Source organism: Micropterus salmoides, unplaced genomic scaffold (genome assembly GCF_014851395.1).
Source record: "Micropterus salmoides isolate LMB-PRFRI ecotype aquatic unplaced genomic scaffold, ASM1485139v1 Ms_hic_scaffold_6, whole genome shotgun sequence".
Taxonomy (NCBI): Eukaryota; Metazoa; Chordata; class Actinopteri; order Centrarchiformes; family Centrarchidae; genus Micropterus; species Micropterus salmoides.
Genome location: NW_024044348.1, coordinates 33,170,256 through 33,187,257, shown reverse-complemented (window position 1 = coordinate 33,187,257; position 17,002 = coordinate 33,170,256). Strand labels below are relative to the sequence as shown.

The 17,002-nt window shown below is 41.4% G+C and overlaps 1 protein-coding gene across 4 annotated transcripts in view; it reads left to right on the top strand.

Moving 5' to 3' along the window:
- The window catches only part of ntrk3b (neurotrophic tyrosine kinase, receptor, type 3b), a 186,780-nt gene that overhangs the window by 101,114 nt on the left and 68,664 nt on the right, over positions 1 to 17,002 (top strand). For all 4 annotated transcript variants that reach the window (XM_038702148.1, XM_038702145.1, XM_038702144.1 and 1 more), the window contains one exon: positions 313 to 415. In XM_038702148.1, coding sequence (XP_038558076.1) covers positions 313 to 415 — 103 coding nt within the window. The remainder of the gene's footprint in view (positions 1 to 312; positions 416 to 17,002) is intronic.

Here is a 17,002-nt window from a genome sequence, read left to right as displayed (position 1 = left end):
GATGAAAACATTCAATCCTGTAGGTGATGATAAGCACCTACAGGATCTACAACACCTCATTTTCTTTCCCAAACTGCACTAGGTAAGTCTAGCTGAAGATGAGGATCATATTTAAATTACATTCTGTCAACAGGAATACATCACAGTCAAGACAAGTGTTTAACTTTTTTCCAGACTTCTTTAATCTTTGAGAAAGCAGTAGTCACAATCTAGAGGATTATTTAAGGTGAGCAGAAATGTGGAAAGGATTATGATGTGAACACAGTCCTCTGATCGCTGCCTGAGTCTGATGCGACATCTCCTTTTTCTCAGGTTTCCATCGCTGTGGGTTTGGCCGGCTTTGCTTGCGTCCTCCTCCTTGTCCTTTTTGTTCTCATCAACAAATACGGCCGGCGCTCCAAATTCGGTATGAAAGGTAAGTCTACACAAATAGTCAGACAAGCAGATAGGCAGGAAGACAGTTAGCTTTGTTTGTTGCCTTTCTGCCAGTTGCATCATTGTGCAGACTCCATTCCTTCAGCTAATCTTCCCTTCAAAACCTTTGTTCACCAGAAAATGTACATATGCAGCATCTGTAGAAGTTCTACTTTTTACTGCATGTTTTCAGAACCTCCACTTGCACTGATGTTTTAATTAATGGCAGATGAGTCCTAAATGTCATACACATGCACAAACATATAACTAGATTAATGCTAGAGGACAGCGTGCATGCTAACGAGCTCTATGCACTGTACATAGACCTACACCTCATACATTCACTGTGTGCAGTGCAGAGCGATGGCAGAAGGGATCCTGAATTAATTAGTGGACTACGCGCTGTCGATCATGCTGAAGAATTCAATAGGATTAATGTGGCTTTTGTGCATGCTGAGCGTTCATTTTGTATCAGCTCCAGGTTTTGCTTGTCTCTGGCGTTGGCGTTGTGGAAGAGGCCCTTCATAGAGCTTATCTAGGAACAGAGAGCATTGTAGAGAGTATAGGACGGTAGTGGCTCAGGTCCTGTGGTTCAGGTTCAAGTGTTTGCCCACCATCTACAGCTACGGCTTTTATCAGTTGGCAGGCTGAGTAGTGTCATCTGCTCTTGTTTGGTGGTTTTTGGTGGGTGAGCTTGTGTATGACTGATAAAATACGCACCACTGTGTCCCATGACAAGGTGCGTGCATTAAAGCTTATGATCCCTCCCACGTTTGTCACTTTTTTTCTCTTTGTTACATGCCGCCATGACCCAACACCTCAAAGCATGTATGTTCTTCATTTCATACCATAAGCATGGTGAAAAATAGCATTAGCCGCTGCCACCCTTTAATTAGCTACTTTAAAGGATTAGAGTTCGTTACTTACCTCGGTAAAGAACTCTCCGCTGTAATTATTTAGAGGGTGGCAATTATTGCATTGGCCTAAAGCTCTAATCAAGGATGAGTCTGTGAGGCTAATGAGGCATTACAGACGTGTTTGTAATGTTATGGCAAGTCATATGAATTTAAACTGTGCTCACAAACTGGTTTGACACAAAGAAACGAAAGTCACAAATCCACATAAGAAGGAAAAGATAATTAAAGCAAGACTTCACATACAGTACATTATAAACTCCATGATACAAAGGCAGTTTGTCCCTTATTGTTTTATATGTAGGATAAGATTTAATTGGTGCCACAGCTGCTTGCTAATCATGCATACTGGGCTAGAAACGTTCTTATTCCTTTTTAACTAAAGCACCTTTATACAGTAGATAATCAATGCATTTTACACATAATGTAGTCGTTTAATATTTATAATGTCCAGCTACAACCTTGTAAAAACCATGTAAAACGCGGTCTACCAGGAATCTGTGTTACAGCACTGACCTATTTTTACACTTGCTATCAAATAAAAGGAGTCACAGCTTCAAAATGCCGGCAACCGTGAGAGCTTAACATGTTTTAATGCTCAGAGCACCCAGCATTACTGTAGGAGTTATTTCAACTCTTAGCATAAGGGTGCTTCAAATGCAGTTTCAGTACTCTCCAAGCAAGAACGGTGAAGAGAGTCATTTATCGCCTTGATGGCAAGGTCTAACGTCCTCTCGGACACTGTAGGGTGTTTTTTTTATAAATTGCTGTGCAGGGCCACGCGATTCTCCAGGAACACTCACTGCTTCATACAATATGTTACTTTGCTAAGGGGCACCTCATCATTTTGTGTTTTTTCTACATTTTCCTTGGCTCACATTTTTTCCCAGGGTAATTTGAGTTTAGCTGCCTTGTTCAAGATAACAAATCGTTTTTTTTTTATTACACCTGCAGGAGAAAAATAGCATATTTTTGAGCAAATCATCAGGTTGAGCCTTTACCACTGCTGATAATTCTGCTGATAATACATTTTTCCCCCCCAGCTTTTATATTAAGGTCAGCGTTATGTGGACCATGTACCTGACCGTAGTGTAGTGGACCGTATTGTTGCCATAATGCTTAGCGTTATGTAATTAATGATTACCAAGTAAGAGGCGCCAACATTAGTGCTGTCATGGTTCTAACAGGTAGTGGTTTGTATCACCAGACAGTGGGTACTGTACACAAGCCAGATCAGTTTAAATAGAGATGCAGCTGACTCCATGGTCACTGTGGTGATTGAAGGTATGAAAGACTCTAAAGAGAGGTGATGTCAGTCTGGACTCTTTCTGGACCTCACACTGTTCTGTACAAAGGCCTGATTTGTCCATTGTGTGTGTGTGTGTGTGTGTGTGTGTGTGTATCCCCTCCCACTCTTGTTCTGGAGAATGAGCTGCAAGGCCTGAAGAAGTCATTACCTTTGGATGGAGCCATAATGGATTTTCGCTCCACTAAATCACTATGGCTCTTTTGGCTGTTGGAGATGATCACCGACCGTTTCTGGGCATCCAATAAAAACTCTGTTTTTCTTTTTTCCCCCCTCTTTTATGTGGCTAGAGTATATGCGTGTGTGTGCGTGCGTGCGTGAGCTACATTTAATTGATTTGCTAGCATTTCAAGGCCCACCGCCAGGTCCGTCCACTGGCTGCCTTGCATTTACAGCTCTGACTGATATACTCTAGCTCTGTTTAAGTGGTTGTAATTGCGGTTTTATGAAAGATACTTTGCCTGTCTGCATGTGTTTGCATATGTGTGTCTCATGTTTTTATATCCCGATGGGGACCTTAACCTGAGTGCACACTAAATGATGGGTCACCGTGGGGACAAAAATCGAGGTCTCCATGGGTAGAGACTTCTTTGTGAGGGTTAGGATGTGGTTTTAGGGTTCAGGTTACAATTGTGTTAAGGTTAAGGTTAGGGGGTAGGGTTAAGGTTAGGCATGTAGTTGTGATGGTCAAGGTTAGGGTGAGGGGTTAAGGAATGCACTATGTCAAAGATGACCCCACTGGGAGAGTGGAACAAAGGTGTGTTTCGTGTTCTTCTTTCATGTGTGTGCGTGCGTCCCTGTGTGTGTGCGCATGAAAATGGACTCATACTGAAGATAACCTCTTGCACTGATCAACATATTGTCAACGTACCTCCCAGCTAAAACATCTTGCAATCTAAGCAGCAGGCTCATCTTTCACATTGTGATTCATACCAGTGGGTTTTGAAGTGTCTTTCATACAGATTTTTGTCAGCAAGGAATCAATAATGCTTCTTTAGAAAAAGACACTCAGCATGTCAGTAATAAGTATTATGTTCCCCTGTCATCTTTTTTATATGTTCTGGTAGAAAAGTACCCCACTCCTGCTGCTGTAAGTGCAGCCAATATACAACAAAATGTATATCATTTTGTCACCTTCCTTATCTTCCAGGCCAGACGTTTCCACACATTTTGTGTTAAGACCTATTGGGTTCGCCATTTTATTTATTGGGTTTAGTAGACCTGACTTTAGGAACTGTAACTGACTGCAAAAACAGAAAGTCTTACAAACTTAACCAGGTCTAAAATAATATTAAGCCGTTCGGGTAAACAACATTTTAAAATTATTAATACAAGAGCGAAAAAGATAGAAACTGAAACGTGTTCTTGGTTGTGTTCTGATTCTCTTCTGAACATTCTCTGTCAAATGTTTTGTCTTCATAATAATACAGTAACTTACCCAGATCTGAATTTTGGAAATAGAACCATTTTGAACTAAGGGTCCCAGTGGGGCTTGGGAATCAATGCCACATTGAGATGCATTCTGGGTATTTCTGGGGCTCATCCACAATAGTTGTTGGCAGCTGCTGTGTGTTTATATAAGGAGCAGATGATACAGGCGCTATTTTTGGCTACATTTCACTGCAGAGTTTAGACTGAAAATATACTGTGAACAAACGGAGGCAGACGTAACATGTCAGGAAGAAGTGACAAATGATGAACGAAACTGTTCTGAGGGACAGTAATTTCATTTTCCTAATCAAACAAAAAAAAATGAATTCAAGTTTCTGTATTTCACTTAACTAATTGCTTTGTTAAGTCATCGTGTAAAACACACTTAATTCAAACTTGACAAACAAAACAAAATTTATCTTACCAAAACCATCTTGGTTAATCTTTCAACTATTCCAACAATAACTAACTATGGTTTGGTCAATATAAACCATTAAATGTTTTATATAGATATATATGTTATATCTGGACATTAAAACATCTGAAAATGGCTGAAGGTTGTTGGTTAAGACAGGTGGAGAGTGAGCTGTGAGGGGGGATGCTTTTTTTTAAATTTGTGGAGGTGGTGCATTTAAGCTAAAATGTGCTATACTCACAAATAGCGTGAACCCAATTGATTAATTGGGGTTTAGAACAAGTACTTGATTAATCAATTAGTTATCAATATTTGCTGTTTTCTAAAAATTGTATAATAGTAATCTGGATATCAATAAGTTTTGGACTGGATTTGGACAAAACAAGCACTTTGGAAAACGTCTCCTTGCACTCTTGTGTTGGGCATTTTTCAGTATTTAAGGACACTTTCTAAACGATTAATCAATCAGCATTGAAACTCAACGGACTAATCAGTGAAGAATATAATCGTTAATTGCGGCCCTACAATTAATCGCGTGCTGTATCTTCACTTGTTTTTTGGCTGATCCCCTTTCAACCTGTTTCCATGCAGGCCAGTGTTCCTGTTGGAGGAATTATGCAGTTTTTCCATTACCAGTACCAGCTCAACTCGCCTCGCCTCAGTTTTGGCCTGCCGTCGAGTACTATGTAGCTGCAGTAGCTGTAGCCACAATCCTAGGACCGGAACTGCATTTTTAGAACCCTTCTTTACTTTGATACTGCCAGCTAGCTGGCTGGCTAGCTAGCTAGCTATGTTACTCTTGACCAACCCTAACCATTATCGTAACAGATTATATGCATGTCGACCGGTTAACCCTACAGCTGCGCACATTGGCACTAATGGCCGACGTGCTAGCAGACAGGGTTAATCTCCTATGGGTTGCTGTGCATTACCACCACCAATCAACTAGATGGCGCTGTTGCAAAAGAACTGCAGCCCTAGAACTGGGGGGGTCCTAAAACTGCAGCCTCCGTTACTGCAGCTATACAATATTGCCATTGCAGATAGTACCCAGAGATAGTACCCCTCAATGTAGCTGGTTGTCATAGAAATGCCACACACAACTGCCACGACGAAATATTCAATGCAAATTGTGAAATATTCAAAACTTTCAAGCACATTTTTGTTCCGCCATTACTTTGCGTAAAACTGTCAATATTCAGAATCTACCCAGTTGATTTCTCACCTCAAAACTTCTCAGAAGTGGGTTTAGTGATGAAATAACATATGAAAATTGTAAAATGTAAAACTTTCTGCTGCTGACCTCTGTCTGGCGCACACAATGATGATGCAGTGAATAGTGATGATTCTCTGTGACAAATCAGTAGTCTGTCGTGTTTTCACGTCACGTTTTAGTATCGCCTTAGCTCGCTTGGAACCTCGATGGAGGTGATACAAAAAAAAGTACTGAGTAGCAGGTACAGTTACAACTTTTCCCTAATGGAAAACCAAAAAAAACAAGTAGAGTCCAGGCGAGTTGAGCTGGTACCATGCAGAGGAAAGGCGCACAAGTCCCTAGGTGAAGAAAGGAATTTGTCCCTTAGTCTTTAACCCTATTAATAATATAATACAGAGAATGCTGACCGAAGCAAATGACTGACTTATAAATGCTGAGACACCAAGAAGTCAGGGTCAGATGTAGCAAAGTTAGAGGGACCAGGTAGGAGGCTACGTGTAAGTCAAGGTGAGGGGACGCTGTTCACATTTAATCAAATTTAACCATCTAGCTATTTTGTTACTGAGTGCACAGGTTTGGGAGCAGTGTTGTGCGAAGTGAACCAGACATTGGTCAGTCCGCTCTGATTAGAATTCTGACTTCTTCAACACTGACAGTTTTCAGGTTATTAGACATTCAGATAGACATGTAGGTAAATCACACAGATGCCCACCAACACGCTGACACACATACACACACACACACACACACTCACACATAAACCGTACCCCGCGGCAGGCTGCTAGCCTCTGTGATCCAGGCGTATGTGTCAGGGCGGCTTACCCTCCTCTCTGCTACATTACCTGAACCAGGCCTGGGGATGATCTGCCCACACACACACACACACACACACTGCAACATTTACTGCATCACTGCCTCACTTGGCCTCCAGTGGCCAGAGTGAACTCGGCCGCCAAGCAGTGAGACATGTCCCTCTACAGACAGACGGGCAGACAAACACTTGTTATGTGTCCATACAAATGTCAAGCAGATATTTAGCAGAAAAACTTTCAGTTAAATGTGATTTACATAAATTTGGACCTCTCGTTGAATAAACCATAACTACAAACTGAGTACAGTCAACATTGGCGGAAAATACCTTTATTCCAGTACAGTGCAATTTTGAGGTACTTTTACTTTACCTAAGTAGTTACAATTTATGTTTACTTCTACTCCACTACATTTCAGGCAAATATTGCAGTTTTTACTTACTTTTCAGATTACAATTCCACACAGAAAACATGAGTATAAAAATGATACAGTAGTTAAAATTAGCTCCACCTCGACCAGCTAAACATTAAAACTGACTGAATTAAAATAACTGTAAGTAACAATAATCTTATCATGTCATATATGAAGTAACATTTCTCTTCAAGCTAGTAAATAATTTAAAATAAGATTAACTCACTCAAGTCTAGTCAGTTTTATACAAATATATTATGTGACAATAACAAAGAGCAGTTTACTTATTAATGATTCTGAAACAACCATGGTTATTTCTAAATCAAAAAACAAAAAAACAACTGAAAGTGTAAATCCACACTAAATCACAGAGGGCACAAAAGTGCCAACACATCAACACGCTTACTAATCGTGTGCAGATGGAGACTTTGTAGGGAAGAAAAAATATTTGGCTTTCCTTCTTCTGGATATAGGTGTTGTAGAGACATTTTAGGCCCCCTTTGAACTGATTCACTGCATAATTGTTTAAAATACATTTGAAAAGAAAATTATCTGCTTCTCAAAACACAACTTTAAAAAATCCACCTAGAGGACATTTTATAAACATTTTCCATCTTCATTTAGGTTTTCTAATTTAAAACATCAAAGCACAATACCGTGCGTCATCAACAGAGGCAGAGAGATACACATCACAAACCTCTTGTCTTTCCTGCGCAAATGGTGTTTACCCTTTGCTCAGTTGCTACAGCGCCAGCCATCTTAATTGGCTATAATTCATTCTTCTGAACACAAGCAGCAGATGGGGACTTCCAAGAAAACAGCAACAGGCATTTTCTCTTTAAAAAAAAAAGATTTCTTGTAATATCTCGTCCCAGCAAAGAAGGCAGTTTTCAGGAAGTCTCTGTCGTCACATCTCTGAGACCACCAATGCTTTTAGTGAATCCTTAAAGGATTTGGATCCTGCTTGCAACCTCTCAGCCACAGCATGATCTCACATGTATTTCCATAGTTCTTTTTGCACCTTGCATAGAAAATGAAAATACGTAAAAGGGGCTATTTACTTATTTATCTCACTTAGAACTTGCACGAGAGCCTTCCCTGGGAGTTTGGCTGTGGTGCTGTCTGTCCCTGGATGCATACAGAGTGCAGGGTGTCCTAGGGTTGTTGCTGAGGACATGGTGTTCCTGGTACAAATAGGATTTCTATTTTTTGTTGCATTTTATTATGGACTTCGGACTGTGAGCACAAGACTTCTAATAGCTAAGTGCCTTCTGTCCTCTTGGTGTCTTTCTGCAGAGCTGTTCACTGCTCTGCTGTGCGACGCATTATAAAGTAACTCCCAGTAAAAAGCCTGGCTGGCAGAGTGGTCTTGTTGAATGCACTTTGACTGGGTGTTTGGAAGCTTCTTCCTTTTTAAGTCTTTGCTATCAGTGGTCAAGAAGGTTGTCCTCGGCCTTCTGAGTTTACCAATAGCTTAATATAGGATCTTTAAAATTTCAGGAGATGGCAGAATCCAGATGTAGGAGTAGAGGAAGAAACCACAATTTTCTACCGCAGGCTTTCTGAACTCCTGCACAATTTGGCTCCGTCCCCAAGGGGATTTGTTCAGAAAATATCATGTTTGCTCCTTTTTTCAGCCATGGGAAGTTACAAGAGCTATCTGTGCGAGAGACTGAAGCATTGTGTCTTTTAATGAACACAAATGTAGTTACACTCTAAAGCATTTGAGAGGCAGAGTTGCAGCTGAACAATGGGTCCGTGAAAATGCATCAGGGACAACCTCTACATTTCGATGTTTCAATTAGTATTGATCTGGAAAACTCCACAAGTGCTGCATGTAGTGTGAATCTAAACATCTCAGTGCTTTTGTTCTGATGCTAGTCCAATCAAGTATAATAGTATTGTTTAAGTGAGCACAATGCTTAGTCATTTTTGAGTTTTCACACTTTTTGAAAACCTTTATTTAGCCCATGTTGGCACCTCATTTATATTAATATTTATCCTGCACAGAGCACCCACAATCTTTTGTCAGCCATTTACTGTTGGCCATATTTCTTTTGAGGACCTGGGTTTGCCTAAATTCACAGTGACAGTCGGCCAACAAGGGGGAAATTAACTTCCTGCCTAGATCTCTGTGACTGGAATTGAAACGCCTCTCTAACCACTGAGATGCTGCTTCACCATGTAAATCACGTGGTCGGTACAGACTGGATAGAGATGCGCTCATGCAATATTACCGTTTTTTGAGAGAGAGGTAAGAGAATGCCTATCAGCTCCATAAGTAATCATAAACACATTTATTTCTGCCTTGAACTTTCATTCAACCTCCCAACCATACAGTATATTCCCGATCCTGGAGGACTTTGCTAATGATTATTGCACTCATATTTTTCAGCAATTTACATGAGGCCTTGAAATAGACTTGCGCGGTATAGTGCTGATGAGTTTCTTTCAAGTTAATGAACATTAAGGGACTCACCAGACAGCCCTCTTGGAGTACAGTGAACTCAGCTTGGACAGCACTCCTCACATTGACTGTTCCCTGTTGGCTATACACTGTAAGCAGGAGGTGTTTTAAAGTGCTGCCCTTGTTGTTACCATTAAAAGAACCATGTTACAGCCTGGGTGTGGCTAAAAAATATAAATGAAAGCCTGGCCCAAATTGGAGAGCTATAGAAACTTTCCTTCCATAAGTGCTGCAGGCTATAACAACAACTCAGCTACCAGCTAACTGACTGGAGAGACAGTAACCTGCACTGTAAAACTGGCCCCAGAAACAGGCTGAATGAAGAGCTCAGTCATAAACCTCCAGCTCCACATTTCAGCCCTTTGTTCCCCTCCAGAAACCTTTGGCATGACTCCAGTTTGGATGTTCTACTGGTGTAGGGTGATGCTTTGCTTAATATGCCACACGAGAGAGCATCCACTCAGAGGTGGGGAGGTGATTTTCAGGGTCTAATATTCCTGCCTAATTTTTTTTTAAGATGAAAAAAAAGCATGCTGTGAAGGTTTTTTTAGCTCCCTTTCCAACCACTAGTTAATTCAGTGTGAATTTTAGCCACAGGCCCAGCAAACAGCTCATATTATGTAACAGACAAATGTAGGGTGCCGCATGCTCACTCCTACGCTGGATGGGACTGTGATTCTTTTATACTGACAGATACAAAGTACAAGCTACTGAATTGAAATTAATTTCTTTGCTGAATCCATGATGATGAGACATAATAATATAATAATATAATACTTCTATATATAGTGTGTATATATATATATATATATATATATATATATATATATATATATATATATATATATATATATATATATATATATATATATATATATATGTGTGTGTGTGTATATACACTGCTCACAAAAATAAAGGGAACACTAAAATAACACATCCTAGATCTGAATGAATGAAATAATCTCATTAAATACTCCTTTCTTTACATATCTGAATGTGCTGACAACAAAATCAAACAAAAATTATCAATGGAAATCAAATCTATCAACCCATGGAGGTCTGGATTTGGAGTCACACTCAAAATCAAAGTGGAAAACCACACTACAGGCCGATCCAACTTTGATGTAATGTCCTTAAAACATGTCAAAATGAGGCTCAGTAGTGTGTGTGGCCTCCACGTGCCTGTTTGACCTCCCTACAACGCCTGGGCTCCTGATGAGGTGGCGGATGGTCTCCTGAGGGATCTCCTCCCAGACCTGGACTAAAGCATCCACCAACTCCTGGACAGTCTGTGGTGGGCTGTAAGCACAACCCCCACCTGTGGACGTCGGGCCCTCATACCACCCTCATGGAGTCTGTTTCTGACCGTTTGAGCAGAAACATGCACATTTGTGCTGGAGGTCATTTTGCAGGGCTCTGGCAGTGCTCCTCCTGCTCCTCCTTGCACAAAGGCGGAGGTTAGCGGTCCTGCTGCTGGGTTGTTGCCCTCCTACGGCCTCCTCCACGTCTCCTGATGTACTGGCCTGTCTCCTGGCAGCGCCTCCATGCTCTGGACACTACGCTGACAGACACAGCAAACCTTCTTGCCACAGCTTGCACTGATGTGCCATCCTGGATGAGCTGCACTACCTGAGCCACTTGTGTGGGTTGTAGACTCTATCTCATGCTACCACTAGAGTGAAAGCACCGCCAGCATTCAAAAGTGACCAAAACATCAGCCAGGAAGCATAGGAACTGAGAAGTGGTCTGTGGTCACCACCTGCAGAACCACTCCTTTATTGGGGGTGTCTTGCTAATTGCCTATAATTTCCACCTGTTGTCTATTCCATTTGCACAACAGCATGTGAAATTGATTGTCAATCAGTGTTGCTTCCTAAGTGGACAGTTTGATTTCACAGGAGTGTGATTGACTTGGAGTTACATTGTGTTGTTTAAGTATTCCCTTTATTTTTTTGAGCAGTGTATATACACATATACATACCAGATTTGTAATTAAAATTTGTAATGCCACGTATGAGGAATTTGCTATGGTGATTAGGTGCTAGACATAGACAATAAATATATAAGTCATATTAGCTTGTTCTAATAGTTCTAATATTTCAAATTAACCATAGTCTACAATTGGCGGTCAAGACCTCCAAAGGCCCCCTAGAAAGAGGTCACCAAAGTATTAGGGGAAAGTATTAAAAATATTAAAAATAAATTCTATTTCATAGTTTCTGCTTTTTCTTGTGAAAAACATTTCTAAAGATCTTGGAAGAAAAAAAAATCACTGTTTTATTACTGGGCATAAGCTGCAGTTCCAGATGAACTGTATCCAGCACATCTGGCTGCAGTAGCCCAGTGAGCCTGAACTCCTCACGATCAGGCAACCTTCCTTCTGTTAAATATGGAGCTGTCCTCCCATCTGCAGCACTTCCGATCTCCCTATTTTCCCATGAGCCTCTCCCCAGTTTGTATTAACACACCTCTGGGACTGGCAGACTGCAGCCTCTGTGTTATAGGTAGAGAGAAAGCCTTCATCTTTCATAAGGATGGTTAAAGTTTTAGCTCCAGAGAGTAATTGTTGTGTAATCACAACTAGGGGATTAATTATTCATAGAAGCATACACACACACACACACACACATGCACACAGAACACACACATGCAAAGTGAACCTCCATGAATCCCAGTGTCCCTGTCTCTCTCTGCTCTCTTCCTCTATTTGTCTCTCTCTCTCTCCCTTCCTCTACCTTTCTTTCCATATGTCTCTCTATCATCTCGTCTGCTTCTCTCGCTTTCTCCCTCCCTCTTTCCACACTAATAGAGTTAGTGAGCACCGAGGATAAAACAATTAAAACAAAATTAATTTGAATGAATTAAAGAGCAGGGAGCTGCAGTAGCTGACACTTCTGAGGCAAGACGAATGATCCTGCATGGCTGGTTTTGTAGCATTTTACAGTGGCCTTGTCCCACCTGATTAACCTCTTTATTAACCTGTGGAAAAGCATTGTTAGTACACAATTTTGCAAAATAGATGGGGAGCGAATATGTGAGGAAGGTAAACGGTTACCGCTTTGTGTTAACATTGTTCTTGACCATTCTGATGGACTTGGTCGAGTGGTGTACAGCTTTTTACCTGTGAGCCTTCAAAGATTGTGTGTATTTCAGGCATCTCCATATGTTTTCCAATATTTTCCAGCGAGCAGCAACAGGAGATGCCTAAGATTTGCAGCCTGGCTTTCGAACGACTTCGGAGGCTGTTAAGGAAATGCCAAGGCCATCTGTGCTGCTCTAAGAGGGTGTGAAATGAAGATGGAGAGTGTGTCACACTGCGATGAGAGGTCATTACTGGCTCCTCAAAGGGAGCAGATTATGTCAATTTTACAGGTCACAGTCTTGTGGGTCACTAGATTTTTTATCCTCTTCATCTCTGTGACACCTTAACACTTAATGAGTGCAGACGAGTCTGGAGTTCAACTGTGCATTAAGAGCTGTGATGCTCAGGAACAGCAGCTAAACGGGTGTCGCTGCTGATGATCAGATGCAGCCAGATGGCATCAGGATGTTGCTTCTTGTGCTCCCAGTCACTGCACCAATCACTCTCTCTCTCTCTCTCCTGGCAGATTGTCACTTTATGTGTTTATAGGGGGTTTAATGTATGAATACACTCTGCAGGTTGTACATCTTGCTAGCTCAATAGCACCATTTTTGTTTGATTGATCCAGAGCAGTTTACGATGTTGGGGAGGTCTACCTTGTTTGCCCTGCTGAAGTGTTCTTCAAGGGGGCCATTTTCAGCTGATACTCAACTCGTTCTGTTGCTGGAACTGGACTCTGAGCTGTCTGTGGAGAGGAGCATGAGAAAACAGTTTTTACCTGCACATGTATACTTTCAGTGAGTCAACCATGGGCTGCACGGGCCGTGATGTTTACAGTACTGGTGAAACACTGAAATACGACCAGCTTGAGTAACAGATCGATGCATTTAAAGGCTTCAGATGCCAAAACACTACAGAACGGTTTGTAATACTCACAGACAAGATTTTATAAATATGGAAACTTGTCATGGCAGCAACTATTTTAACTTTTCTCACAACAATCGGGAGGTAAACTGTACAAATACGACATTCATGTTACAAAGTAATCCACCAGTGAAGCTTGCATGTATGTGATTGGTCAGCATAACATCTTGCCTTGTGACATTACATTGCGTTGCAGCAAAAAAGTTTATTCAGGATTAAAAATTTTCTTTGTTTTAGTGACCCCCCCTGCGTTGGTACCTTTGCTACGTTGCCACACTGGTTCCATTTAAAAGAATGAGAGGGCTGTGCTACTGTCGGTCTGAACACTAATTTTGTGCAAGCATTTTGATTAGTGAAGACACACACACTCATAAACCTCTTTCATATTGGTTAATCGGGCTATATGTAGTTTTAATGAAATCACATATCAATAAACAATTTTTTTTTGTCTATTTGTCAACGGGCTGTAGCCTCACTCAGAAATGAAGAACACTCGTGTTCTCAGCCATTAATTCTGCTTCTTATGTTAAGGAATCCGCATGCTTGCTCCAGAGCACAACACCGCAGCTAACAAAATGCAGTCCACTAACACCACAAAACGACCGTCCCCCAGCACAGCACAGACTCCCAACACAAACTCCACGTAAGAATCAAAACCAGCAGTAAAGTTTTATATGCCGAATCTTGCCAGGCTAAACGAGAATCAAATCGATGTCTAGTGAAAACACAGAAAACATCATAAAGGCATCAAGTTAGATAACATTAGCTTGCCGGCTAGCCAGTTGTTAATGTTATTCGGTGCAAAATACTACAGTTCTATGGCTTTCCACGTTAACCACAAATGGCGACCCATATTACTATTCTGTGTTGATTTTAGCCCGCGAGAAATGATGTAATTTGCAAATGATGCAAATGTGGAACGATTTGTTTAGCCAACAGTGATGTAAGGCAGGGGCAGCCCGTGATCGTAGGCATGGATCTGCTGCTGTTTACTTCGTAACGTTCAATTTATAATCATTGTGGTTTTACAATTCACTACAGTAATGTTACTGCAGTCTAACTGTTATAACATGTGACAACAATCAAAGTTCTAATCACTAACCGTTATCATCCAATATGTAGCTATGTAAATGCTCTGTACTTGTATAGCGGCTTTCTAGTCTTTTCGACCACTGAAAGCGCTTTTACACTACATCTGCATTCACCATTCACACACATTCATACACTGGTGGAACAGCCACCAGCCACCAGAGGCAATTCGGGGTTCAGTATCTTGCCCAAGGATACTTCGACATGCAGCCTGAAGGAGCCGGGGATTGAACCGCCAACCTTCCAATTAACGGGCAACCCGCTCTACCTCCTGAGCCTCAGCCGCCGCCCCTCAGCAAGCTGACATTGCTGAGGCTCCGGTGAAAGATAAACAAATAAGCAAGCAGGCGAGCTAACGCCGATGTATCACATCGGCTAAATGTCTTTGAAATATAACCAAGTACAAGCATGGATTATGTCAACCTCAAACTGATAAAAATATTTCTGTTACATTGCAGTGGCATGTTGTGTGAAGCTGTCTCCCGTATGCTCGCTTATGAGTTCGAGCACGACTTTGAGCACACACCTGGTTGCAATCTAAAAACTGCACTGCTAGTGGCCACTGAAAACTACATATTGCCCCTTTAGATATCCCTTTTACACTAATGTAATTGTTTTATTTAGTGCAAGTTTTAAGCATTATTAACATTGAGATTCAACTTCTAATGCAAGCAAGGCAATATCTGGATTAGTAATGTCATCCACAGCTGCTTGTCAGTTGTGTTCTTCTTATTTCCTGTCTAGTTTAAATAAGTGCACAACTTCTGTACTTTTTGTGCATTATTAGTGTGCCATTCCACACAGTCATGTGGACTATAGAAGGTATATTCAGATGTGTTTATAAATCAATCCATCTCTGGATATTTCCCTGTTGACCCATTAATCAAGCATGTCCCACCTGAAGACATTGCATTCCTCCTGCTGTAAGTGCATTCATGCTACTTCCAGATTTTTTAATGCTGAACCAATTTTTTCCTTTCACCAAAATCTAATGAGAAAACCCCCATGTGCTTGTGCCACAAGTTTGCCTTTGATTGTACTTATACCTATAATTTTTCATTAAAAAAAGCCCAGTTTGTTTGTAGAACAGAAACCTTGAGCTTCATGTTACAGGAACGTCTTCTCCCTCCATTATAGTCATGCCTATTCAGCAGTCATTCTTTAATAAAAACACATTCCCAGAAGAGTTTCCATCTTTCCATTCCGTTTACCATGCTTTTGAGAGCCAAATCTAATAGGTGCTGTAATATCGTATTGTAGCTGTAATATTGTGTTTCAGCTGCTTGGCAAAGTGGCTTTATTTCTGTGTTTGGGCTTCATGGCAGCTAACTGGCAGGGAGATAAACTTCATGTAACCCAGGGGAGCGTGATGATGATGAGCTAAACAAACAGGCTAACAGGCTAACAACGCTACAGCACAATGGAGTCTGCTGAGCACAGCATGTTCTTTACGCATGGAGAGGAAACAGAGAGGAGGAGTTGTGAGGTAGGAAAGGATGCAAGGAACAACGAAAGGGAGGACAGGAGGAGGGAGGGTGAAGAGAGCAGGAAGAGGTGTTAAGGGAGCTCTGACAGGCTGGCTCAGCTGTGTTTTAGTTAATGGCTAAACTGGCTACTCTGCTGACTCTCAAGTGTGATTGTTGAATGAACATTTCACTGTAGTAGGTTCAATGCTTTTTACCCAGAGGCAGCTGATGGTCTCTAAAGCAAATCTCTCCAGTCCTGACACATGTAAGGTTGGTCACAGGTTTAAACAGCCCAGAACATTTGAATAATTACTACAGTCTACAGATTATATGTATAAGTCTAAAGATGCATTTATATGTAAGTGTGTGTGTGTGGGGGGGGATGGGCGGAGGGGGGGAGGGGGGGGATGGGCGGAGGGGGGGAGGGGGGGGGGCACACTTGATTTAATACCACCTCCAGGGACCAAGCTCTGATTTAAGAGTATCTTCATGTCGACCACAGCAATAGGCACTTTCTGGGTCATGGGAGAGCTGGCATCACTTAGATTTATATATCAACCCCTCCCACCCCCTGCACACACACACACGCACACACACACACACATTTGAATGTGGATAGGTACAGTGTGTGCAAACAAAGAGAGAAATGGAGGAAGAGAGACAGGATATGGTTTATATGTATGTGTCCAGTACCTTTGCTCTGTCAACAGTAGAACAGAGATGAAGCCTAATTCCACTGAGAGAGGGGCAGCAATATGTTCTGGACCAATGCTGCAGCTAAGATAAGATCCACGCTACTGCAGCCCACAATCTCATCCTGCTGCTGTGCCAGAGGGCAAAATCCAATTTCCTCCACACTGCGAGGGGGGAAAAAAGCAAAACAAGAAAAGCAAAACATTTTTTAATCAATGATTAATGCCTTGCAGAATGTGCCTATTTATCTTCTGCATATTCCAGTAGGACAAAGTATAGCAGCAAATATATTGTTTGTACTCTCAGTAGCTTTGTGGCAGAGTAATTGTATGATAAGGCCTGGCACATCTTTAACCTGGGCTTT